Consider the following 27,936-nt stretch of genomic DNA (forward strand, 5'->3'; position numbering starts at 1 on the left):
TGCTTCAGACAATATTTCCACTTCCCCTGTTTCACTGACCCTCATCCTTCAGGGCCACAAGTTCAAGTCCCAGCTGGGGACTCAAATCCTTGATGGGAGTGTGGGGAGTTATAAATTGTGTCAGTAGAGGAGGGAAGCCCACCAGCAATTCTCTTTACTGATACCAATAAAGAGGCGCCCATTACCTCAGCAACTATGAAAAAGAAAGCAGGAGACACGGCAATGAACTGGAGCGGGGAGAGCAGGATGGAGGGACAAAGGGGGAAAGACTCCAATCACCAGAAAATATGAATATTGCTTGGGGCCCTGAATATACTCCCATCTCTGAAATGGCTATTTACAGGCTCCAAAGAACAAGAACTTTTGTCTTCTTTTTCCTTCCTCCAAATCCCAGCCGGACTGAAAGAGGGCAGTGCCCATGAAACCCTGGACTTTAGTTTTTAGCTGGAAGCCAGAGGCAATTACATCTCACCCAGTTACCTTGTAGCGGGTTTGTTCCACATCGTAGATCTTTTTCTCCGAAACCATTTTAGGGGCAAAGAACTTGGCCAGCTTCGCCAGGTAGACACCATTTCTCAAGCCTTCTTCCAACTCGGTCGTTGGTGGCAGTTCTTCAACCAGGCACACTTCCATCCACCTACAGACCGATACAAGAGACCCAAAGTTACCACTGGCATGTAGTTGTACTGCCCAGCACAGACCTAACATTTTAGGCGGGGGTGGGGTCGAGATAGGGGGGAGACTTTCGGTGATGGGATCCAGGCTGAAAGCCTGTTCTGGTGTGTCAGGGTGGGACTAGAAGACATCTAATATTACTACTATTAATACTAATAATTGTGGTATTTTTTACATGCTTACTGTGTGCCAGGCATTGTACTAAGCGCTGGGGGCGGAAACAAGCAAATTGGGTTGGACACAGTCCCTGTCCCACACTGGGCTCACAGTCTCAATCCCCATTTAACAGATGAGGTAACAGGCACAGAAGAAAAGTGACTTGCCCAAGGTCACACAGCAGACAAGTGGTAGAGCTGGGATTAGAACTGGGGCCCCAGTTCCAAGGATGAAGTGGATGGGAAGGGCCATAAAAAAGAGACATATAAAACCGACCAAGGAGAAGTGAAAGCCACAGTTCATGTCATCTCACCTTAACCTCATTGTTAGGTGACTTCCTACCTCGGTCCTTCAGGAAGGACAGTACAAAAGTAGGGCAGGAGTCACCTAGCAAACAGCCCAAGGTGAAAAGGGAGATTATTATTATTTACTGAGCACCTGCAGTGCACCAAGAGCTGTCCAATAGGTGCAGAACACATACTTCTTACCCACAAGGGGCTTACAATCTCTCCAGGAATACCACAGTTCACGAACCCAACACACAGCCTTGCCTCCAGACGTGGGGTAGGAAAGCCCCCTAGAGAGGTAGAGAAAAAATTGTCCAGGGCAACTGAGCCCCTCCAAACATCACTAACTTCTTAGAAGCAATTCCTTGTGCTTATGAGGTACTAATTGCTAAAAACGCTAAGAAATCTACAAAGTGAAAGGAAAAAAAAGTGAAACTGCATAGGTTAGTGGTTCCCCCAGCTTCAAAGGGGCTAGGAGACGTGCCTATGGTCAAACCACGACAGTCAAAAGTGTGATAAAAAAAGTCCCCAGCATCTGAGTGGTCCCCCTACTCACTCCTCCTGCTGCCCAATCCAAAAAAGAATCATACGTGTCCATACAAGCTTTGTTTTGGAACAAGGAGCAGGTGAGACTCTCCCTCCAGGCTCATTAACGGGCTAGACCATAATTCTATGACGAGAAAGGGAGCACAGTGGGGAGAATTCATTTTATGGCATTAATAACCCAAGGGGGCACAGTTCAAGGAGCCTTCTAGATTTCTGAAGCACTCCTCATTTGATGGTCGAAGTACTTCAAAGGAACTGCTAAGTGCAGTGAACCTCTGTTCAAATCATGGCATCATTTTAAGTAGATGAGACGGCTCAAAGGACTTCAGAGAAGGTTATAACCTTACGTCCTAATTAAAGGCTTATTTTCTAGTCTTCAAGTGAAGAAGTGAAGGAAAACAAAAAAAATGGATTGTGATTCTCTCGAGACAATTAAATCTGTGAAAATTAAAGATGCTTAAAAGGTAGAGGGATTGGGCAGATCACCTAAATTCAAGCTTTTACTGGTGTCGAGTCGTTCTCTAGAAAAAAAATGGTGTTTCTTAATCAATCGAATTTATTGCACGCTTACTTGTGTGCAGAGCACTGTACTAAGTGCTTGGGAAGTACAAGTTGGCAACATACAGAGACAGTCCCTACCCAACAGTGGGCTCACAGTCTAGAAGGGGGAGACAGAGAACAAAACCAAACATATTAACAAAATAAAATAAATAGAATAGATATGTACAGGTAAAGTAAATAAATAGAGTAACAAATATGTACAAACATATATACATATATACAGGTGCTGTGGGGAAGGGAGCATTTCTTATGTTCCAAGCACTGTGCTAAGTGCTAGGATAGATACAATCAAAACAGACACAGTCCCTGTCCCACACAGGGTTTATAATCTCAGATCATAGACCCTCATTTATCACCTCAAGTTTTGCTTTTTACAGGGCACTTTCACACCTAAGTGCATTTCCAATAATGTTCCATTATGGTCAGAGTGGAAGTCGATGTAGCCATTAAGACGGAAAAGGAAAAAAAAGATATTGGGGAATCAAACTTGGTCCTTGTTTCCACTTTTGCAGCGCTTTGAATGACAGTGTGGAGCATTCAGAGTTTCAGTATAAATACAGTGCAGATAACATGCACCCCCAATAAGCTTTAGCAGAGGAAGTGTTTAAACTTTTACTTTAAATTTTTCACAAAGAATGTTAAAAAAACAGCATATATATATGCAAATATTGTATATATATTCAGCTATTACCTGTCCTCTGAGCACATAAGGTGAAAATACTCCCTTTATTTCCCTTAATGAATAGTTGAACCCCAGTTTCAACATTTAAATATTTCTAGCTCAGGAAAACAGTGACTATCCCCAGCCCTGGAAGCAGCGTGGCTCAGTGGAAAGAGCCCGAGCTTGGGAGTCAGAAGTCATGGGTTCTAATCCTGAATCCGCTACTTGTCAGCTGTGTGACTTTGGGCAAGTCACTTAACTTCTCTGTGCCTCAATTCCTTCATCTGTAAAATGGGGATTATGACTGTGAGCCACAAGTGAGACAATCTTGATCACCTTGTATCTACCCCAGTGCTTAGAACAGTTCTTTGCATATAGTAAGCACTTAAATACCATTATTATTATCACCTCAGCAGTACATTTCCTCCATTTACATGTTTCTCTCTCAAACCCTCTCCTCCACCTAGCTTCTGTATCACTATTAACAACACTACCAACCTTATTGTCTCTCAAGGCTACAGCTTTGGCATTGATGATAATTGTGGTATTTGTTCAGTCCTTACTCTGCCAAGCACTGAATCAAGAGCTCAGATAGCTACAAGACAATTGAGATAAGCACTCTTTATCCCACATGGGACTCAGTTTAAGGAGAACAAGTATTTCATCCCAATTTTACAGTTGAGGAAGCTGAGGCACAGATAAGTGACTTGCCGATGGTCCCTGACTTCTCTTCCTCTTCCTTTCTCTCTCTCTCCCTCTCCCAACTCTAAGTTCACTGTGGATAGGGAATGTGTCCGTATAATATATATACATGTGACAGTACTGAACTTTCCCAAGCACTTAGTTCAGTGCTCTGCACATAGCAAGAGTTCAATATGACAGATTGATTGATTGATTTCAGCTTCATATTCAGCTTGTCAACAAATAATTTCAGCTCTTACTTAACATCTCCAGAAATACTCTCCATCCAAACTGCCACCATACTGGGCCAAGAACTTTTCACAACCTAACTCAATTATTGCATCAGCTTCCTTGCAAGCCTCCCTACCTCCTGCCGCCCCACTGACCAATTCATCCTTCATTCTGCTTTCTGGATTATTTTCTGAAAATATCATTCTGTACACATTTCCTTGCTCCTCAAAAATCCTCCAATGGTTGACTGAATCAAGCAGAAACTTCTGACCATTGTCTTTAAGGCACTCAAACACCTCTTTCCCCCTACTTACCCTTGTTCCTCTTCCACTACACCACTTGCACACTTCTCTTCCCTAATACCAACCAATGCCACGCTACCTCGCTCTTGTCTCTCTCGCCAAACTTTTGCTCCCTCCCTGCCTCCCACAACTCCCTCCACTTTCACATCCAGCTCTACCCATCTTCAAAGCCCTTCTAAAAATCCCATCTCCAGGGGTAGCGAACATAATAATAATAATAGCATTTGTTAAGCGCTTACTATGTGCGAAGCACCATTCTAAGCACTGGGATAGATACAAGGAGATCGGGTTGTCCCACGTGGGGCTCATAGTCTTAATCCCCATTTTACAAATGAGATAACTGAGGCACAGAGAAGTGAAGGCCCAAAGTCACACAGCTAACAAGTGGCGGAGCTGGGATTAGAACCCATGACCTCTGACTCCCAAGCCCATGCTCTTTCCACTAAGTCACGCTGCTTCAAGTCTACATGTCTACCAACTCTGTTACACTGTACTCTTCCAAGCACTTAGTACAGTACTCTGACCACAGAAAGTGCTCAATAAGTGACTGATTGAGGTTTTCCTCATAAATCTTATCTCTCCACCCCATTTCCCTTCACTGGCACTTTATCATTCTTTATCTATAGTCTTGGGTCCCCACCGCTTAGATACCCCATTCTCTCCCTACAACAGCATTTAGACACATCTCTTTAAAACTGATTGCTCACCTCTTACCTGTAATTTCTTTTAATGACTGTCCCTTCATTAGATTGCAAGCTCTTGTAGGGCAGGGATTGTGATAGTCAACTTTAGTGTACTCTACACCCAGCACTTAGGGCAGCACTCTGCACACAGTTAGTGCTCTATAAATATTATTGCTTGGTCATTCATTCAATCGTATTGAGTGCTTACTGTGTGCAGAGCACTGTACTAAGGGGAAGCAGCATGGCTCAGTGGAAAGAGCCCAGGCTTTGGAGTCAGAGGTCATCGGTTCAAATCCCAGCTCCGCCACTTGTCAGCTGTGTGACTTTGGGCAAGTCACTTCACTTCTCTGGGCCTCAGTTCCCATCTGTAAAATGGGGATTAAGACTGTGAGCCCCCCGTGGGACAACCTGATCACCTTGTAAACTCCCCAGCGCTTAGAACAGTGTTTTGCACATAGTAAGTGCTTAATAAATGCCATCATTATTATTATTATTATTATTACTACTAAGCATTTGGGAAGTACAGGTTGGCAACATATAGAGGGGGTCCCTACCCAACAATGGGCTCACAGTCTAGAAGGGGGAGACATATCCCAGCTCTGCCAGACCTGCTTTCTAACAACCTTTCTGTGCTTCAGTTTTCTCATCTATAAAATGGGGAGAAAAATACCTGCTTTCCCAACTCTCACACTGGGAGTCTCTCAGGGTTCAGGGACAATCTGATTGTGTCTACCCCAGAGCTTAGCACAGGGATCAACACACAGTAAGTGCTTAATACAATATAAGCAATATTACGGGTGTAAAAGTAAGTATTACGGGTGTAAAAGAATGGAATTCTCAGTTTCCTGTCCTGATCTCCACCTAGCAATAAGGGTCCCTGGAGCATTAGAATCCAGTCCTGGATTTTACCGCCTGGGGCTTGTGCTCAGAAAAGTCAAAGGCTAGAGTTGGAGAGGAGGGAAAGATAGGGAGGGGGAGGCAGGACACAGAAAGGCAGGGTTGGTGGAGGGGTGGGGGTGGGAGGGATATTTGCCAGTTAGTTGCTCAAAATGGTCCCCCAAAATGTAATATGTCTTTTTGTCTCATAGAAAAGAAAAAAGCCTCCTGGGAAATGACCTGTTTTATTCCGTTTTTGAAATCATTCCGGGACATGTGAAAGTTGTTTCACTGCGGTACATACGCGGTCCAAATTACCCTTCAGGAAATCACAAGCAGTAAATCTTGGGCTCTCCCAGGGAAAGCCGACCAGAACAAATGCTACAGCAGGCCAACTGGTGCCTCGAAGGCAAAAACTGTAATCCTTGTCTGGTGGAAGCAGTTGTTTTCAAGGTATGAGTTGCTCTTTACTTAGCAGAAGAACCAGCAGAGCTCTTTCAGTCAATCAGTACTATCAATCAATCGTATTTGAGCGCTTACTGTGTGCAGAGCACTGTACTAAGCGCTTGGGAAGTACAAGTTGGCAACATATAGAGACTGTCCCTACCCAACAGTGGGCTCACAGTCTAGTATTGGTTGTCCGATTACAGACCTGGCATCCTCTACTCAGGCCTTCAGAAGAGACACATCTAACAGGTCAGGCCAGAGCAAACTGTCCCTTTTGGTGCCCCACTGTTCAAGTGTAAGCTCCTTGTGGGCAGGGCCCGTGTCTCATGCTTCAGCTGGGCTTTCTCTAATGCTTAGTACAGTGCATGGCACCATGGTACCACCGCTGCAGCTCTGCTTACTATTTGCTTACTGCTTTCTCTCCCAACACCAAATGGAAGGGAAAATCTATAGCCCGTAGGTATGGAGTTAAGCTTTTTTTATAAAGTATTTGCTCGCCTTGGGAAGCCTGGGCAATGGGTGCAAATACAGGGTTTAACCAGCAGCGTGAGGAAGCAGTGTGGACTAGTGTCAAGAGCACGTGCCTGAGAGTCAGTGGACCTGGGTTCTAATTATGCTCTGCCAATTGCTAGGTGTGTGACCTGGGGCTAGTCACTTTTCTGTGCCTCAGTTTCCTCAACTGTAAAATGGGGATGAAGACTGTGAGCCCCATGTGGGACAACCTGATCACCTTGTATCCCCCCAGCACCTAGAACAGTGCTTTGCACATAGTAAGCGCTTAACAAATGCCATTATTATTATTATTACTCTTAAAAGCACTTAGTACAAAGTAAGCACTAAATAAATAGGATTGATTGTGCTAAATGCTGGGACAGATTCATGACACTCAGATAAAAACAATCCCTGCCCTACTCAAAGCTCTCAGTCTAAGAGGAAGGGAAAGAGGGCAAGTATGTTATCCCCATTTTACAAATGAGGAAACAAGCACAGAGAGGTTAAGTGACATCCCCAAGGCCACCCAGCTGGCAAGTGGCAGATCCAGGACTAGAAGCAGTGTGGACTTGTGGATAGAGCCCGGGTCCGGGAGTCAGAAGAATCTGGGTTCTAATTATAGCTCCATCACCTGTCTGCTGTGTGACCTTGGGCAAGTCACTTCGCTGTGCTTCAGTTACCTCATCAGTAAAATGGGGATCAAGACTGGGACCCCGTGTGAGATAGGGATTGTGTCCAACCTCACTAGCTTGTATCTACCCCAGCGTTTAGTACAGGGCTGGGCACATACTAAGCACTCAAACACCATCAATTAAAAATTTAAAAGTCTCATGAAGCAGCGTGGCTCAATGAAGCAGCATGGCTCAATGGAAAGAGCACAGGCTTTGGAGTCAGAGGTGACGGGTTCAGATCCCGGCTCCGCCAATTGTCAGCTGTTTGACTTTGGGCAAGTCACTTAACTTCTCTGGGCCTCAGTTCCCTCATCTGTAAAATGGGGATTAAGACTATGAGCCCCCTGTGGGACAACCTGATCAACTCGTAAGCTCCCCAGTGCTTAGAACAGTGCTTTGCACATAGTAAGCACTTAATAAATGCCATTATTATTATTATTAGTATTATTATGTCTCCTGACTCCTAGCTACAGGTCCTTTCCACTAGGTGACGTTGGCTCTGGGAATCATATTTAATATATTATCTTTTTCCTTTTTTTGTGGCAGCAGGGGGGTTGGGGGAGGGTTGGTTTTGGGCTCTTATTTGACTGTTATAGTTGATGCTGTTTAGCTTTTACCTTTTCAGTCTTTATGTACCCACCTCTGCCCTCCCACCTCTCCCCACCATTCCTTTTGGAGCTAGTATGGGGGTGTTTGGTGGTGGGGGGGGGGGGGGTGTTAGGAGGGAGGGCCTTGTCCAGGACCACATCAAATAGATCCTCTATGTTATTCTTCCCCAGCACTTAGAACGGTGTCTTGCACTCAGTACAATTGAATGACAGAACGGGAAAGAACTGAACGTTTCCTCTGCAGCCTGAGTGTCGAGTCCTTAGCCTGGAGAGACGATGAACCAGGAGTAGTAAGAGCAGAGAACATTGGTAAGTGAACACATTAGTTTCTACTTCATCCAACAGTTCATTTTTCCTAAAACCCCATAATATTTTAAATCCTGACTTTGACAGGGTCTCAAGAACAGATTTCAGTTTTGGAGATTACCTACGAGCACAAAACCTGGCATTTTGATGGTCTTAATGGGTTAGCCCAGTCGGAGCAATGTTCATAATTGGGGGAGATGAGTGAAAGATGGAGGGGAAAAAAGCTAAGAAAACAGTAGGGTGGGTTAAGGGATTAATGATGGTTAATCTTAAAAAGCCAAACAAGAGAACCTCGAGAAAACCATTACTTGATTTGTGCTGGCTGCAAGAAGGGACCTCCCCTGCTTCCAAAACTAATCCAGACATCCCTCTTTTCTTAGCTACAGATGGCTTTCCAGTCCCAACACGCTAGGCACACGGAGACCGGGGTTACCTGGCGCAAGCCCTCTCCATCCCTCCAACTCACCCTGCTCCTCCTTTGGATACCGGCTTGTCTCTGAGTCTGAACCACAGGGCCCTCACTCCACGTCAGCTGCCACCCACCTCAAGGGTTCTCAGCCTGAACTCTTCTCTCTTCAGTGTGCTTCGTGCCCCTGCCTGTAAACCCTGTAGCCCAACTCGGGATTACCAACACCAGCCACACTGATGCCGCTGCTCTCGGCTGCTAAATATTCCTAAGAGAAATCCAATAGCCTTGTTGACCTGCCCCATCTATACACCTGTCTAAGTGTGGGTTGGTGGTTTTCTTTGCTTTGGGAATTTTTTTCCCCCTCATTCTATCTTTTCTTAAGGAACTGAAAAAGGACCCATCCCTCAGACTTTACTAAGTCAGTGAGAATCAGACTCCTCTAAAACTTTACACTTTCATCATATCTGATCATCCTTTACACCCAATACCTAATGTAAGAAGCTGGATTGGATGAAGACCAAGGGGGGGTAAAGATTGGAGGAAGGAATACAAACAACCTTTGTTATGCTGATGACACAACCCTACTAGCAGAAAGTGAAGAAGATTTGAAGGGCTTACTATTAAAAGTTAAGGAACAGAACAAAAAGATGGGCCTATATTTAAATGCCGAGAAAACAAAAATCATGACAACTGGAAGTTTTAACACATTTGTAGTGGACAGAGAGAAGACTGAAATAGTTGAAAATTTTTCTCTCCTGGGATTGATTATCAATAATAAAGGAACTAGTAGCCAAGAAATATGCCGAAGATTAATGTTAGGAAGACTTCCTATGAAGAGCCTGGAAAAAGTCATTAAGTGTGCTGATGCAACAATTGCCACAAAAATACAAATTGCCAACTCTATGTTGTTTCCAGTGTCAATGTATGGAACCAAAAGCTGGACAGTGAAAAAAACAGGATAGAAAGAACATTGATTCTTTTGAAATGTGGTGTTGGAGAAGGTTTTTGCGAATGCCATGGACTGCCTGAAAGACAAACAAATGGATTTTGAAGCAAATTAAACCAAAGTGGTCTTTGGAAAGCCAAATGACTTGGATTAGCATATTTAGGACACATAATCAGGAGGACTAATACTCTGGAGAAGACCCTAATGTTATAAGTCTAGGGAAAATGTGGGAGAGGTAAACCAGCAGTTAGATGGATAGAAATCATAACAATGATAATGGAAGAACCATTAGAAAGGTTGTGGATTATGGCAGAGGACAGGACGTTCTGGAGAAAGTATATCTAGGGAGTCACTATGAGTCGGAAATGACGACAGCACAATAATAATAATAATAATAACAATAATGGATAATAATAATAATGATAATCTGCCTTGACAGCAGCCAGAAATTGCTCCTACTCCTCCCTACCTGTTCCAGATTGTCAAATCAATCAATCAATGGTATTTAGTAAGAATTTACTGTGCGCAGATTTTTGTACTAAGCACTTGGGAGAGTACAGAATTAGTAAACACATTCCCAGCACACAACCAGCACACAGTCTAGAGGGGAAGCAGACATTAGTATATAAATTATTCATAATTTATAAATATTTACATAAGTGCTGTGGGGCTGAGGATGGGGTGAATACCAAATTCCCAAAGGGCACAGATCCATGTGCATAGATGACACAGAAGGGAAAGGGAATTGGGGAAAAGAGGACTTAATTAGGAAAGGCCTGTTGGAGGAGATGTGACCTTAAGGCTTTGAAGTGGGAGAGAGTGGTGGTCTGGTTTACATGGAAGGGGGTGGGCATTCCAGGCCAGAGGGAGGATGTGGGAAAGGGGTCAGCAGGGAAACAGATGAGATTGGGGCACAGTAAGCAAGTGATGCTAGAAGAGTAAAGTACATGGGCTGGGCTGGAGTAGGAAGATCCCCTTACCCTCATCTCTCCCCACCCTAGATATTCACGAGAAATCAACAATTTTAACTGAGTGCTGTTATGTGCAGAGCACTATACTCGGCACTTGGGGAGCACACAAACCAAGTAAAAAAGATGTGGTCTCTGCCCTTGGGTGACAAACAGGGACAGAAGCAATTGCAGCATGCCCTTGGCTCCCCCTCCTCCCAGCACCAGGTAGCCACTCTGCTTCCACTGGAGCCCTCCCCGGCTCTCCACTAGCATCATCTCCACATCATCCTGATGTCTCCATCCTAAGCTGCCTCAAATGCCCTTGGCAGGAAGGACAGAAGCAACCACAGCCTGAGACCCCCTACAAAGCATAAAAAAATTATTATTGTTATTATTTGTATTGATATTTGATAAGCACTTACTATGTGCTGAGCATTGTTCTAAGAACTGGGGTAGATACAAGATAATCAGGTTAGAACCTTGGAAGGTTGTGGCGGCAGCTACTGCAGCTGTCACCATGGATTGCGTTTGTGACCATTCAATCAATCAATCAATCAATCGTATTTATTGAGCGCTTACTATGTGCAGAGCACTGTACTAAGCACTTGGGAAGTACAAATTGGCAACACATAGAGACAGTCCCTACCCAACAGTGGGCTCACAGTCAGAGTCCATTGGCCTCTGAGCCACGAGGAGCTTGACTTTCCACTCTTCTAGGGAACTGCTTTTTGTTATTTTATTTGATCTTGTCTTTTCTGCTGTTTTAGGACTTTATGGTATCAAATTTCCTTATGCCTGCCGCCACTCTCCACATAGTCTTAGACTGTGAGCCTCTGTTTTGGGGGCAGGGGCGGTATTTGTTAAGCACTTACTCTGTGCCAGGCACTGTGCTAAGTGGGATAAATACAAGGTTGTCAGGTTGGACACAGTCCCTGTACCGCACTGGACTAGAGTCTTAATTCTCATTTCACAGTGACTTGCCCAAGGTCATACAACAGACAAGGGGTGAAGCTGGAATTAGAACCCAGGTCCTTCTGATTTCCAAGCTTGTGCTCTATCCACTAAGCCACACTGCTTCTCTTGGGGGCTAGGAACTATGCATTCTTTCCCAATCCTTAGTACTGTGCTCTGCATCCAGGGAATTCTTAACACTACTACTGCTACTATTCACAATCGAATGTGGAAGACAAGTAGGCCCAAATTTACCAGATATATGAAAGGCCAGAGAGTATGTGTTCAGATTAATAAAGCCATAAACAAGCAAACAACTGAAAAGGTAAAATGCAGACAGATATGTCATGAGGTACAACAAGGCTAGGGGATCAATTAGGGAAAGCTTTCTGGAGGAGGTAGCATTTTAGGCACACTCGGAAGGTGAAAGAGGTTTCAGGCATGGAGAGATATGTGAGCCATGGGTTTGGTGGGGTGGAGAGTTGGGCTGGGGGCACAGTTTGGTTTGCTTAGAAGAAGAAAGGAGTGTGCCGGCAAGGACAAAGCCAGGCAAGGGAGAAGAGAGGTAAGAGGGAGGTGAGTGGCTGTGGTTACTTTTTGTTTAATATGAATTAATGTTAAATTGGAGAGATAGTGTGATCTATTGTGGATCCTCTCCTCCTCTCCCCATCGCCCCCACTCCTTCCCTCTGTCCTACCCTCTCCCCACTGCACTTGTGTATATTTGTACATATTTATTACTCTATTTTATTAATGATGTGCATATAGCTATAATTGTATTTATTCTGAAGGTATTGACACCTGCCTACTTGTCAGGTTTTGTTGTCTTTCTCCCCCTTCTATCAATCAATCATATTTGAGTGCTTACTGTGTGCAGAGCACTGTACTAAGCACTTGGGAAGTACAAGTTGGCAACACATAGAGACGGTCCCTACTCTAGACTGTGAGCCCACTGTTGGGTAGGGACCATCTCTAAATGTTGCTGATTTGTACTTCCCAAGCACTTCCCAAGCACTTAATACAGTACTCTGCACACAGTAAGCGCTCAATAAATACGACCATGAATGAATGAATATTGTCAAGGGCATGGGATACAGAGTCAGGTTTTAGTCCCAGCTTTGCTACTTGACTACGACTCAAACCTTGGGGAAGTGACATGACTTCACTGTGCCTGAGTTTCCTCACCTGTAAAATGGGGATAAATATTTGCTTTTTTTCTCTCTCAGACTGTGAGCCCCAGGCACAATAGGAACTGTGTCCAATCTGGCCATCTGGCATCTACCCCAGCACTTAGCAAGTCGTTGGCATGTAGTAAGTGCTTGATAAACATCATCGTGATTATAATTAAGGAGCGGCAAAGTTAAGAAAAGGCGATATAATTTTGTTGTATTAAAGCATTTTCTACACTACAAGCACTACAATCAATCAAAAATATCTATGGAGCGCTTATTATGTGCAGAGCCTGTACTAAGCACTTGGGAGAGTACAATACCACAGAGTTAGTGGACACATTCCTTGCCCACAAGGAACTTAAAAGTCCAGAGGGAAGAAGCTTTTTCTGGCAAAAGCTTCCAAGGCTCTTGAAACAAGGAGTTGAAACTGAGAATAGCAACAGGTGTTGCAAATAGCAAATATGTCAATACAAGGGACAGTTTGTGTGTGTGCATAATGCAATCAGGATTTTGGGTCCAACATAAGCATTTCCAGCCACGGGCAAACTGCACCATCAACAGCATCTCTTGGGAGCATGAAGGAACACTACAGAAACATAGAAATCAACACATTTTTATATCTCCAAACCAAAAGCACTACATAAACCTTTTCAGATTATCTAGGTCTGAAACAAACCTACCATTTTAGCCCCAAAACTTCTATCTGCATCAGGAGTCCCACATCACAGAGTACAGTGAGCCTGCAGCGATTTCCCCACACCTGGATTGAGGTATCACAGTTTTGGAAAGATTTCCCCGGCTTCCGTTAAGACAGGGGCATGGTGAGTGAAGCAGAGGAGAACTCTGGAAACGGCTGGAGGGCCCTGACCAGTCAGGGGCAGCTAGCTATCAGGAGAGGGGTTGCTCACCTGAACAAAGAAATTGCGAAGATCAAGGTATCGAGAGGCAGGTCAGAAAGTGGAGACCAGTCCTGTATGGGGCGAACCCACCCACTCAGCAAGGAGCTGGCCTTACTTGTAGACAAGACAGGAAGAGGGAGTGTCATCTTCACATTCATCTTTTCTGCTACACTCACATGTCAGGTTAGGACCAAATCACCAAAAGCTCATCTTTGTACAGAGATCACCCTCTCATATATCTGATATGTATGTACATGCACAAATATATCCCCAGATATATGGGTGTCTATATATACACATAGACACACACACACAATATATATATATATATATATATATATATATATATATGTAATATATATATATACATGCACAAATATATACCCAGATATATGGGTGTCTATATATACATATTGACACACACAAAATATATATACATGCACAAATATATACCCAGATATATGGGTGTCTATATATACATATTGACACACACACACACACACACACACACACACATATATTTCTAGACTGTGAGCCTGTTGTTGGATAGGGACCGTCCCTATATGTTGCCCATTTGTACTTTACAAGTGCTTAGTACAGTGCTCTGCACACAGTATGCCCTCAATAAATACAATCGAATGAGTGAATATATACTGAATATGCAAACACACAAAAATTCCTAACATGACAATAACCACAAGCAGCAGCCCCCACAACCTGGCCTAAACAATAGCAATTTAGCCCATAGGGAAATAGACTCACACTAAAGGTCTTGCTTCCATCTATATATCTGATATTTAAATGATAATTCAACAGGAAAGTACTGAACTTAGCTATTTTACCACTTTCTAATTCGTCTCCCCTGCCACCAGCACTTCCTCAAAGCCCACAATAATAAATTATGAAATAATGGAAAAGTCTGACTCTTAACAGTCTAGATCCAAGAAGTTTGTAAAGTGTTTCCAGAGATGCAATTTTCAAAAGGGCCTCTAACCTAAAAATGATGGGTCCCCAGCTAATATCAAAAGAAAAGTTTAACTTACGTGGTTTCTGCATTAAGGAGAATTGACCACCCTTATTGCTTGCCTAAAATCAGCATAAAACTCTAAAAGGAAGAAAAAATGCCCTCCACCCTGAAACCTGACAATTAAATCTTACAGCAGGGGGGAATAGTAATATCTTTTTTAAAAATATATAAATCAGGGCAATCCCCTCCCCCAGTAATGCAATAGCACAGCAAGGGGTTTACGCAAACCTTTTCTGAAAAATGCTTTATGAAATGGATTTTAATAACAATGACGGGAACCTCTGGGGACCTTTGCTCTATTCACCCCACATCATGCCCCCTTAGCACTTCCTTAGCCAGTTATTACAGCTTTATTCTGCTCTCCACTGCTGGCTGTATAGCCAAGCGCCAAGCTGGGCCTGACAGAGTGACATCCATCACCACTGGCACTCCAGGGAAAATGAGAAGAATTCAGCATATGTTCTCGCACCCGCCCCATCCTGCCCTTTCTTTCCCCCGCCTCCTCTCCCTTCCCTCCTCCCCCTCACACTCAATTCGGAGCTGGCAGCTCATTTTATTTGAAATCCTTCCTGCTGGAAAGGGGTGACAAGCAGATGGAGGCAGCAGTCACATCCCCACAAGTGTTTCGGTTCCACTATTTACAGTTCACTTGCACTCTGAGCTGGACAGGAGTTTGCTCTGCCCCGACAGGGCCATTTGCAATCTGGACAACGGAAAGTCAGAGCTCTCTCAATTAAACAAATGCCATGCTATGCCATGCGGAGAGGTCCAGATGGCCTTCTCTTTGGCACCACAGGCTAGGGGTTTGACTACCACCCAGTTCGCTATTCCTATGGCCCCAGGGAGATCTGTTGTCCTGGGCAAAGCGTGTCTGTTGTCTTACAAGACTGTAAGGTCCTTGAGGGTTGGAACTGGACTTTATTTCTACTGTATGCTCTGAAGAGCCTAAGCTCTACAAACAGTAGGCGCTCAATACATAGGGATGATGAGGACTTGGTTCACATGGCATCTCTCATCTCTACGTACTGAAAAGTCAATTGATAGTATGAGTGTGCAGAAAAATAATAATAATGCTCTATCCACTAGGCAACACTGTTTCTCCAGCGGTACTGAGAGCACTTGGGAGAGTATAACTGAGCCAGAGACATGGTTCCTGGCCTCAAGAAGCTTACACTCCAAAGGGGGAGACCGACAAAAAAGCAATACGCAATCACTGCAGGATGATGCACGCTGTTAGCACAAGTCTGGAAGGTTAAACAGATTTAAAAGTATAAGTTAGTCCAAGTCGAGAGTATGTACAAATGCTAATGATAGCTATATAAACCCTGAGTGCATGGGATCAGAGAAAGCCTCTTGGAAAAGGTAGGATTTCAAGAGGTCTTGAAAATGGAGAGTGCTGTGATCTGGCAGATATGAAGAGGAATGGCGTTCCAGAGTGGTGGAAGGGAGGGAGCAAGTGGTCAGAGCAGAGAGTTGAGAACACGACAGTGAGATAGCTTGGATAGGGACAATTGGGAAGGGGAAAAAAATTGAAGAGTTGTACATAGGATGCAGTGGGAGAAGAGAATGTTTAAGAGGGAGAACCTTGAAGTCAGGAGCTTCTGCTTGATGAGGAGAGGAATCATAACCAGTAAAGGCTTTTGAGGAGTGGGGAGAATGAAGTTTTAGAAAACTGATCCAGGCAGCAGAGTGAAGTATGGTCTGGGCAAGAGAGGCACTAGTAAGGAGGCTGAGGCAGTAGTCTAGAAAATAAAGTCATCTTAATTAATCAGTGGTATTTACTAAACACTTACTGTGTGCAGAGCACTTAGGCACTTAGCCCATAGGCATGGGTGCTTCATGGGAACGAGCAGCAGAGGGAAGCAGCCAAGCTTGTTTCCGGCATTGCACAGACCGGCTCTCCGGGGCCGAGTGAAATCTGGTATCCCCAGGGTGAAGCAGAAGGGGTAGCAACCACTGTGGGTTTCCTGTCCATAGCAGATATGCCACATTAACGTTCACCAGCAGGGAACCCCCTTCGGCTCCCCAAACTCCAAAACGATAGGGACTCTGCAAAAGGTTTCCTGTTCTTCCAATTGAGTTGACACCTCCCATTTCTCATCCTTTCCTACTTCAAACAGCAGGTCTCCACATCCGTATACAGGGCACTGACAATGCTGCCTACTCTGGAGTTCCATTAGCCAAAAGTTACTCTGGGAGTTTATCAGTGAGGGCCAACCTTTGGGGATATTTTGAGATCTTCCCAAACTTGCACCTTTCCCTGACACTTCGGCACCTTTAAGATCAGATTCGCAGGAGGGCAGAAGGGAGTCATTAGGCCCGGTAAATCTGTTGGGTTTCCCAATGAGACAGTAAGTGACTAAAGTCAGTGGGTGTAAGTAACCCTGTCCCACAGAGCCTCTTCCTGGATCTAAGAAGGGTAGCAGTTGCTCCCTTGGTCAAATCTGATTCACCCTCTTACTCAGGACTTCGACAGGTACCCTCATTCACTCCCATGGCTTCAACTACTATCTTTATGCAGATGCTACCCAAATGTACATCTCCCTTGCTCTCTCCCTCTCCCCAGGCTCGCATCTCCTCCAGCCTTGAAGACATCTCTACTTGGATGTCCTCGCATCACCTCAAACTTAACATTTCCAAAACAAAGCTCCATATCTTTCCACCCAAATCTTGTCCTCTCTCAACTTGACCCTCACTGTAGACAGCACCACCATCCTTCCCATCTCACAAGCCCATAACTCTTTGCTCTTCCTCCCTCCCACAGCACTTACGTATATATCTGTAATTTTATTTGTACTGATGTCTGTTTATTGATATTGATGTCTGTCTCTCCCCCCCCCCCCCCCCCCCCCCCCCCCGCCCTCAGACTGTGAGATTGCTGTGGGCAGGGATTGTCACTCTTCATTGTTGTACTGTACTTTCCCAAGCACTTAGTACAGTGCTCTGTGCACAGTAAGTGCTTAATAAATGCAATTGAATGAATGAATACAGGTATAAAGGGCCCCCAGGGCAACCCCTAGATGTGTCCTTACAACTCCTAGACCTGGAAATGGCCCCCTTCCATAAAGTTGGAGTGTGATGAGAAGGGCAGACAGTTTCTTTTCCCATCATCATCAATAGCACTTACTGAGTGCCAAGGACTACACTAAGCACTTGAAAGAGGGAAAGAGGTATAAATCACAATCCCTACTTTCAAGGAGCTTACAGTCTGACAGGTGAGATAGTAATATAAATAAGTTATGGATAGGGGGAGAAATTTATGTACATCACACCTTTGGGGGTTGTGGTAATTTAAGAAGACTGTAAACTCCTTGTGCACAGGGATCATACCTACCAACTCTACTGTACTTTTCCAACAGCTTAGTGCAATGCTCTGCACATAATAAGCATTCAGAAACTACCACTGATTGAGTGATTAAGTGCTTAGGTGGGGCCAAAGGACTTAGATGGCATCTGATGGACACACACAAGGTGTGGAGGTGATAGATTATTGAGGAAAGGCCTCATGGAAGAAAAGGACTTTGAAGATGGACAGAGCTATGGTTCTGTCAGAAATGAAGGGGGAGAGAGATCTAGGTGGTGGCAGAAGATGTGAATGAGAGGCTGGCGGTGGGAGAAACAAGAACGAGGGAGAGAGTAGGTCTGTTTGAGAGGAACAAAGAATGTGAGCTGTGTTGGAAAAGCAGAGTGGTATCTTGTGGGCAGGGAGAACATCTTCCAATTCTACTGTATTGTACTTCCCCCAAGCGCTCAGTACAGAGCTCTGCATACAGTAAGTACTCAATAAATAACAACTGGCCAATTGGATCTATAGGAGAAAGAGCTGACAGTGCTATAAAGCTAACCAGCAGGAGTTTCTGCTCACACTGAGTGGTGTGGTCTGGTGGAAAGTGCATAGACCTGGGAGTGAGGGGACCAAAGTTCTAATCCCAGCTCTCACACTTACCTGCTGTGTGACCTTGGACAAGTCATTTAACTTTTCTGTGCTTCAGTTTCCTCACCTGCAAAATGAGGATTCAATACCTGTTCTCCCTCCTACTTAGACTGGGAGCCCCATGTGGGAACTGAATATCTTGTATTGACTTCAGTGCTTAGTACAATGCTTGGCACATAGCAAACACTTAAATACCAAAATTATTATTATTAGAGGTGGGTGAGTTCATTCAGGGATTTGCTCGCAAATGCTAATAATAAACCTCTCCTGGGCCAAACAAACAGCTTGGCTCAAGGACAGAATAAATGACCCACAACAGGCCTGATCTGTGTAGAAGGCCCATAGCTGTTTACAGTTACAGTGAGGAGTTATTACAAGAAGAGAAGTGAAAGGAAGGAAGGAAGTGAAAGTGAAGGAAGTGAAAGATTCAGGAAGTTGAATTTAATTAGAAAACAGCTGGGAACTGGGTGGCAAAGATCTTAAAAAGGCAACTGAGGAGCTAAGAAAGTCATATCGGCTTAACGGGAAGAGCATGGAAAAGTGTCAGAACAGCTGGGTTCTAAAATCAACCTGCTACTGGCCTGCTGTGTGACCTTAGGCATGTGATCTTGCTGCTGTGAGCTGCATTTCCTCATCTGTTCAACAGAGATGACACCTGCCTTTCACCTTCACAGTTTATGGGCTCTTTGAGGATCTGATCTAATGATCTTGTATCTACCCAGTGCTTAGAAGAGTGGAGTTTTGCTGGAGACTGTGCTCAAGAATGACCAACGGTATTTACTGAGCACTCACTGTGTACAGAGTACTGTACTAAGTGCTTGAGAGACTTCACTACAACAGAGTTTGGTAGGCACGTTCCCTGCCCACAACAAGCTTACATTCTAGAGGAGGACGAGCGAGCTTAGGTCACGTGAACAAGGGAAGGGAATTAATTATAACGCTAGTGGCTAGCATGGTCTGGCTCAAGCTCTTGGCCCAGCTAGTCATATTTCCACAGAGACACAGAATATGATGAATATGTGGGCAGGGGTGCCGCACATTAGACCACGCCAAAGTGTTTCACATGCAAGACACAGAGACAGCTGAAGTGACCAGAGCAAGGTGCTATAACCTGGCAGGCGGTGGCTGCCTAGGTAGTTGTGGTCTTTGCTGCTCACGTTAGCTATTTTTCAGGATTCTTGTTGAACCTGTCCACTGTGTGTAAAGCCCTCAGTAGTCCTTGGTGAGAAAATTTCACCACTAGTCAAAGAGTGTCACAGTGAGTGTTTAATAAAGACCATGACTAATGACAAGAAGTGAAAGGAAGTGGCAGGAAATGGGGAGAAACGGCCCCATTTGAAAAGCCATACTCCAGAAGTAGCATCAGCAAATTCTCCTTCAACCACTTCCCCTTTGCCCAACCCAAGCCCCTCCCATGCCACCCCGCTCCTCCCTCCTCTCCAACAGCCCCAGCTGTGGCCACCTCAACATTTTCTTCCAAAGCACAGGGAGGGTCAAGGACTGCTCCTCTAATGGGTAGTTCCTGTGATTTGAATGAATATACTGGTATCGCTTACTATATGCTAAGCATAGTGTTGAGTATTGGGCAGATACCAGATCATCCAATTGGACACCGTCCCTGTCCCTCACAATCTAGGAGGTAAGGAGAACAGTGAATTTATCCCCATTTTCCAGATGGAGAAATAGAGGCAGAGAGGTTAAGGTCACACAGCAGGCCAATGGAAAAACTGGGATTAGAATTCTGATCTCCTGACTCCCAATCCTGTGCTCTTTCCAATAGGCCAGGAGACTATTTGGAGGCATCCTGGAGGGCCACTCAGCAGGCTACTGGCAAACGAGGAAGAAAGGAACAAGCCTCCTGATGCCAAGCTTTGAGACTGGTTTCCAGCAGCTCCAACTAACACCAGTTGCTCAGGCTGAAGCGGCTCCAGCTGGTTAAGGCTACAGCTCTGGAGCTGTGGAGCCACCCCACAGCCCAGCTTCAAGGAGGTGAAGAGCATGGGGGGTGGAGAATGTGAGTGGAGGGGAATTTCAGACCCCAGCAAAGGGAGCTGGTCACTGAGCTCTCCAATCAAACTTTTGAGGATAAGTAGGGGTGGAGGGGGAGAGGCAAAAGGAGGACTGGGGTGCAAGAAGAAGCAGGGAGCAGAGGGGCCTATTAAAAATGCTCTCTGGTAGAGAAATAAAGATGTCAAATTTCCCCTGACTTAGGACTATTTCAAAGAGAGGGAGGATTCACTTTCTTTGCCCAGTTTCAAGGTCACTGGTCTCTGTTCTCACATGGACAAAGGTATTTGACTTCTTATCCCATCTTGCTGGATATAACCCAGCTAGACCACTGGCCAGGACACCAGCAGGCCCAAGCAATGCCGCCACATGACAGTGATTTTTGCTTAGTGCTTTGGGAGGCCAGAGAAATACAACTTGGGCACCCTCAACACAAACACAGCTTTACCACAGCAGAGAAAACACAATGGTATTTACTGAGGATCCTTAAGACAGTTCAGCTGAAGTAAGAGACCAAGTCCCAGTCTTACAGGAGTGGCTAGACAGCTTGCCCCCAGTCCTTAAAGACATGTACAGCATTGACTGCTTTCTTTGGGACAATTGCCACCAATAAAGTTCTCGCGGCTCTGGTCACCATGCCACTGGGCAGTTTGATGTAAAGATCAAATTGTAGGGTTTGTGTTGTGTAAAGAACATAGGTTTGTGTTCTGATGGTGGGTAAAGCAAAACAAGTAGAAGGTTCGTGATCAGTTTCTCTGTGTTCAGCAAATATCAGCTGAGAAGCAGCATGGCCTAATGGAAAGAGCACAGTCCAGGGAGTCTGAGGACCTGGGTTTTAATCCCTGCTCTGCCACTTGTTTGCTGTGTGACCTTGGGCAAGTCATTTAACTTCTCTGTGCCTCAGTTACCTCATCTGTAAATGGTGATTAATACAGTGCTCACAGTAAGCACTCAATAAATTGATTGAATGAATGAATGATTAAATCCTATTCCCCCCTACTCAAACTATGAGCCCCATGAAGGATAGGGACTGTAACCAACCTGATTAATTTGTACCTTCCCCAGTGCTTAGAAAAGTGTTGGGCAAATAGTAAGCACTTAAGCACTATTAATTATTATTATTATTTCCCAAAATAAAATCACCCTCCAGGGCCAAGGCAGCAGAAGGGGGTGTTTTAAAAACTAATCCTTCTCCCTCCTTCCAATCACATAAAGGACCAAAATCCCCAAATGAAAGCAGAGAGCTACCATGATACTTCAACACACAAAAGCCCCTCAGAAAAAGCAAACTTGCTCACCTACTACATAGAACAGGCCAAAACACGGAGTTTTAAATCATCTCCCGCATGGGAATCAACAAAATCCAGCCTTGTAAGAGATGAAAATCAACTTAAAAAACAAAGCTGATTCACGGTCACACACCCCCTCCCCCAGTAATGTGCAGAAGGAACACACCATTACCAGCCACTCTGATCTGACCTTTTGTTGTTAGACAAAAGCACTATTGAAATAGTGGGAGGGGAAAAAAAAAAACCCAGTTCTAAACAGAATGCAGCAGGACTTTGGAATTTCACAGTGTTTAATGTCACTCTGCGGGCCAGGCCCCATCTCTCTCACCGAGGTAAGGCCCCTGGGGCCCTCGGCTCCCAGAGGCTCCTTGGGCAAAGCTGTCAGCTACTCGGGTTCATCATTCCATCATCTGCTGTCAAATCAGCCCTCGCATCCACTGGTATTCTGACTTCAGGAAACAAATGACTGATTTCACCTCGATTAGATCTCAGGAGTATCCAAACCCATCATGGGATGAATCACCCCACATGTAGCAGGACATCAGACGGATGCAGAAAGTTTTATGGTTTGGGAGTTAGAGTCTCCTTTCCTGCAAATACTAACAGTGACTTAAAATATGTTCAAATTTACGCCCTCAGAACCTGGTTGATACCCAAAGCATGACCTAAATGAATGGGCCATCAAAAAGAAGTCGGCCTGTTTGGATGTGAGTTCCTTTTGGGAAGGGAATTGCCTGTGTTGTATTTTTCCCAAGAACCTAGTATAATGCATAGAGTCCAATGGGCCTCAATAAATCCCTTTACTAACTAATATCTAATGAGAATCCACCGACTCTCCCTCCTGAGCCCTAGCACTGTGCTTCTTCCCACTAGTGGAAAATGACACTATAACAAAATGCCATTTCAGATCAGGTGTAGGCTCAGCTTCCATGCCACTGTTCCCTAGAGAAGGATTTCAGAAAATGAGTGATGGTGTGTCAATGTGGACATTTACTAAGAGAGTAGCATAACCTAGAGGAAAGAGTAAGGGACAGGGAGCCAGGACATCTGGGTTCAAATCCCAGCTTTGCCAATGACATCCTGGGTATGGATATCCTTGGGCAGGTCCCTGAAGCTCTCTGGTTCCATTACTCATCTGTAAAAATGAGACTAAGATAACTGCCTCTCTCCACCTCTAAGATGGTGAGTCCCATATGGGACAGAGACTATGTCTGATCTGATATTTTGTACCTACCCCAGGGCGCAGCAGAGACTTTGGCCCAGACTAAGTGATTAATAGTCACTATAATTACTTTGCAAATAGGAACCTATTGTCCTGAATTGGAACCTTCTCCTGGCTTTCAAAGCTAGATGCTTTGGAGGCCAGTTTAATTAGTTTTGGTTTAGCCTGGAAAGATATTTTTTTTAAATACCCTTCTGGTTCAATCTTCCTGTCTCCTCTTCCCCCTCACTTAAAAATGAACATGTATTATTATTACCTTGCATGGCTACGTGTAAATGACAAACCATCTTCTCCTGGTGTCCCCCTCCCTTTCAGGTTTCTCATCTTGTGTCTCACACTGTCCCTCGGGCTCACCTGATTCCTCCAAGGATGGCTCAATCTGGATTCTGAGCTGACAGGCATTTACAATGGCCTGTGTCCTCCCAGTTTCTCAACCCCATTATTCCTCGCCACAATTAATCTGATGCAGAGGGTCCCTGGGCCATTCCACTGGGGGCTGTGAGATGACAGAAAGCAGGACAAAGCCCTCCAATCAATCAATAAGTGGATCTTAATGATCATCTACAATTGTAGGGCACTGTATTAAGTGCTTGGAAGATGGCCCCAGAAGCCACAGCACAATCCAGACCCTCAAGGGGTTTATGATCTTAGCGGGGAGATAGGCAGTTATGTATTATTTATAAATAATGAGAGCAGGAGGAAGAACTAGGATAGGAAAGATAGAGATGTGTGCATGTGTCAGGATTATGCACGGAATAAATAATTGAATGTCCAATATACAGGAATGGTGGAGATATATGTAAAAACACTAATGTAAAGATGAATTGTCGGATTGATGCAACGAGGGGTGTTGGCGAAATTAATTGGGGAAGACTGCTTGGAGGAGGTGGGATTTTACTGGTTTGTTGGGTGCCACAGGCCTTTTGGAGGTGGGCTTGAGGTTTTAATCCTGTTTCAGTATTATTGGATTCTCCCATGAATTATACAAGGCCCAGGAATGTGTCTTGCTTATGTTCTTCTCTCCCAAGCATTTAGTAGATGGCTTAGCATTCAGCAGGTATTTGATAAATACTACTGATTGGTCAATTTTAAAGAACCCTTTTCTGTCAAAGAGCAAGTCAAATTGAACATCTCTAAATACCCTATTTCCATAAATCTGCAGTCAGGGTTGTCCCTACATTCCTCTCATCAAGGCCCTGGCCCTATGCTCTACGTCCCTTGCTCCCTCTGCCTCTGCCCTGGTGTGAGGGGCACAGTCGCATGAAGGGGAGTGGGGGGGCCCAGTGGTGTCCTGATTCTGGGGGGGAGGATAAGGGAGAAGTGGAACTGATAATACCAACAGAAAGTGCCACTCTTTTAGTTCACAGCAGCCCACACTGCAAGACTGAACCTACAACAAACAGCCCTACTCCTGCTCTCTGACCAGACCCCACAGTGGTGGCCATTCTGTAATCTAGGCATAACAACTTACCAGAAGGGTTCCAATCAAGTTGAAGCACCTTAAAAACAAGTAAACTCCAAAACTAGACTACAATACTTAATCAATCAATAGTATTTACTGAGTCCCACACTTGGGAAAATCCAAGAGGCAGAAGACACCATTCCGGCCCACAGGGACCTTACACTCTACTGGAGAAGACAGACAAAATAATGTACAGATAGGCAGAAGTTGTACTTGAATCCAAGAAGCAAATCGATACCTAAAACAGTGCTACCAGGCACCAAAAAGTCAAAGCAGAACTCTGTAAGAGAAGAGCACAAGCCAGGGGTCTTCCGCAGAAATCGCTGCTGAGCATGTGAGAATTTGAGGGGTCAGGGAGGGAGAAAAACAAAAACCCAACTACGCAGCCATATCCCGTGAGTGCTTAAAGGAACTCCGGCATCTGCTGTTAGATTCAAGTCGATAAAAGTCAGAGATTAAGTATCTGTTTCCTGCACAAGAGGAAACAAGAGGGTTGATGGCGACTGGACAGCTTCCCTTCTACAAACAGGCAAAGACGTTAATAACCCCAGAACGATAATCCTGTAGCTGCACACGCCAACCATTTCATTCTCACTCCGCTGCAAGGCAAGCAGCAACTGGGGCTGGGACGCCAGAGGACAATTCCTCTTGGGCCTCACCAGCAGAAAGGGGTCACCAGGAGCTAGTAGGTAAAGAGGTCTCTCCCACTGCTACCCCGCTACTCCTGGCCTCAAGTCTTGAGTAGATTCAGGTGGCATGGGCACTCTCCTCCATTTCAGGCCAGAAAACTGTTCTGTGTCGGTGGTGTAAGCTTGCAAGCATGCGGTGGTGTTCCTGGGCTGCTAAGACTACAACTCCCAAGGGGCCACAAGAGGAGAGCAAGAAGAAAGGGAGAGAAGAGGGAGAAGAAAGAGGAAAGGGTCCCGACATATATATGAACTCCCCAAACAAGCTCAGAAGGGAGGTCAGATGTCAATCTCGGGACTCCTTTCAGGCAGATCAATGACTTTTACCTTCTGAAAGGCTCCAACAAGAAAGGCAAGACCTCTCCAGTCTTCATCCTACCCCCCCAGATCCATCGATAGGGGCCAGTAATGCAGATAGGCACTCTATGGCCAGTCAGATATTTCCCCTACCCCTAACTTTAAGTTAAATTAGAAACTGGCAGGAAGGCTCAGAGGTTAGAACAGGCAGTCCCTCAGCCCATATTATAAATTATTTATTAATTCAATCGTATTTATTGAGTGCTTACTGTGTGCAGAGCACTGTACTAAGCGCTTGGGAAGTACAAGTTGGCAACATATAGAGATGGTCCCTACCCAACAACGGGCTCACAGTCTTACATTAATGTCCATCTCCCCCTTCAGACTGTGGACTTCAGACTTAATTCCCATGTTACAGATGAGGTAACTGAGGCTCAGAGAAGTGAAGTTACTTGCCCAAAGTCACACAGCAGACACGTGGCAGAGTCAGAATTAGAACCCATGGATCTATCCATTAGTTAACGCTGGTTCTCCTAAAAACCTAGGCGCTGCTGCCAGTAAAAATGCCCCTGATTAAGAGAGCTGATGCACCATGATGCTGTGCTGGAACCATTAGCTGTCTGAGGTCAGAAAGCAGCCCTGAGCAAAGCCAGCTCACACCTCTGCTAAGTTGTTTAGACACCGTCTCCATCTGTTCCTCCAGAACTGTTTCCTTCTGCCAATAAGACTCACTTCCATCTTATCTGGCTAGAATTCCCACCAGTTTGTTTTCTCAAAGATCTCTATCTTGGCCAGACACTGGGAAATCAATGAGACTGCGGAATCTGAGCAAAAGGAAAAAGAGATACTTGCCATGAGGGGTGGCTACAATTCAAGGGGCAGAGAAGGTCGGGACCTCCCTGCTTCCTCAAAAACTTTGCCTGCCCATCAAATAGGAAGGATAAAACCCCACTGTGCCCTGTACTTTGAAGGACCTTAGAGAGTATGGGAGATTCCCCAGGCTCTCTCCATCCCCAGAAGGCTCTTGGCCTGGCTTCTGCTGTCCAGAGCACTTTTGACTAGATTTCTGTACCAGAACAACATGGGGGTATTTCTGGTGTGAGGGTTGCTAAGTCCTCACACTTGAGAGCAGGCCTATAAGTACAAGTAAGGACTCAGTCATTTTAGGCACTGGCTTCCCCATTTTCATTTCTGAGCTGGATTTCGATAGGATAATGGATTAGCTTTCTTTCGCAGAGACATACATTGGCAGATGTGGCCCAGGGAGCAAGGCAAGGATCAATTGAAAAGCAGAGACAGTGTTTCCCCTTTGGTACTGCAGATATGATATGTTTGGTGAGAAATGGTTCAACCCATGAGGAGGGAGCAGGCATGGGGAATTTTGATCTCTAGTTTCAGCACTTGACCGTGCAACCATAGTTAAATCCCTTTCAATCTATGGTATTTACTGAGTGCAAACCACTGTACTAAGTGTCTGGGAAAATACAATTCAACAGGGTTGTTGAATTGTAAAGTCCCACAAGGACTTTACAATCTACAGGGGGAGACAGGCATTAAAATAAATTACAGATAGGGGAAAAGTCACCTGCCTCCCATATAAGGTATTCGGGGGAAGATGATCAGGGCAATGGCCTTGAATGCCGACTGGGTGCAAGGCACTGTACAAAGCACTTGGGAATATAGAACAGAAGCCAGAGACACATCCTCTGTCCCACAAGGAGCTCAGCTCTAAACCAGAAAACAGCATAAAATTATTTAAAAATAGAGAAAACAGAGTGTAATTGAGGGTACAGTCGATTATACATCCAGTATCTCTATAAGTGCCAAGGATGGGTGGGAGGAGGTAGGGGAGAGAAGTGGGCCAGGGTCTTGCTAGTCTTCCTGCGTCTAACTTGACCAAGTTAATAGTTATCAACACCTAGCATAAGCTCCTAGCAACCAGCATAAGCTCCTTGTAGGCAGGGAACAGCTCTAGTGTCTGTCATATTTCTGTCACGTTCCCTATGGGTGCTCAGATATAGTTATCACCACCACCAAGGAAGTAGTCTGAGGCAGGTACGGAGTTTCTTTGGCGCATTCACTTTGTTCCCGCATCATTATCATCATCCCAAACCCTCTTTTTCAATCAATCAATAGCATTTATTTCACAAAACTTCTTTATCATATGCTCCCACCGAAGACTCCAGAGAATTTTAATCTAGAGCCAGCCTGTCCTGGAAACTGAACGTCAGGTGGCCTGGCCTGGTTCATGGCCTCCATGAACCCCCAAAAAGGCAGTTTTAATTTTGTGGGGGTGGTCCATAAAGCTCACTCAGGTGTGTCTTTCTGCTCAGTATCCTCCCCCCCCCCCCACACCCCCTGCACCCTGGAGGACCCAAGAACTCCCCTCCTGAAAGACTTTACCCAGAGTGTAGGTCAACAGCTGCCAGCACAGAGCGACTTACCTGAGCAAACAATGGTGTCATGGGAAGAAACAAACCTGAACTTGCAAAAAGACAATGGG

The 27,936-nt window shown here is 44.9% G+C and overlaps 1 protein-coding gene across 2 annotated transcripts in view; it reads right to left on the reverse strand.

Moving 5' to 3' along the window:
* IQGAP2 (IQ motif containing GTPase activating protein 2) overlaps nt 1–27,936 on the reverse strand; it is a 241,472-nt gene that overhangs the window by 115,641 nt on the left and 97,895 nt on the right. For both annotated transcript variants that reach the window (XM_038765978.1, XM_038765979.1), the window contains exon 3: nt 481–637. In XM_038765978.1, the coding sequence (XP_038621906.1) occupies nt 481–637 (157 nt within the window). The remainder of the gene's footprint in view (nt 1–480; nt 638–27,936) is intronic.

The sequence above is a fragment of the Tachyglossus aculeatus genome, chromosome 23, assembly GCF_015852505.1.
Source record: "Tachyglossus aculeatus isolate mTacAcu1 chromosome 23, mTacAcu1.pri, whole genome shotgun sequence".
Lineage (NCBI taxonomy): Eukaryota > Metazoa > Chordata > Mammalia > Monotremata > Tachyglossidae > Tachyglossus > Tachyglossus aculeatus.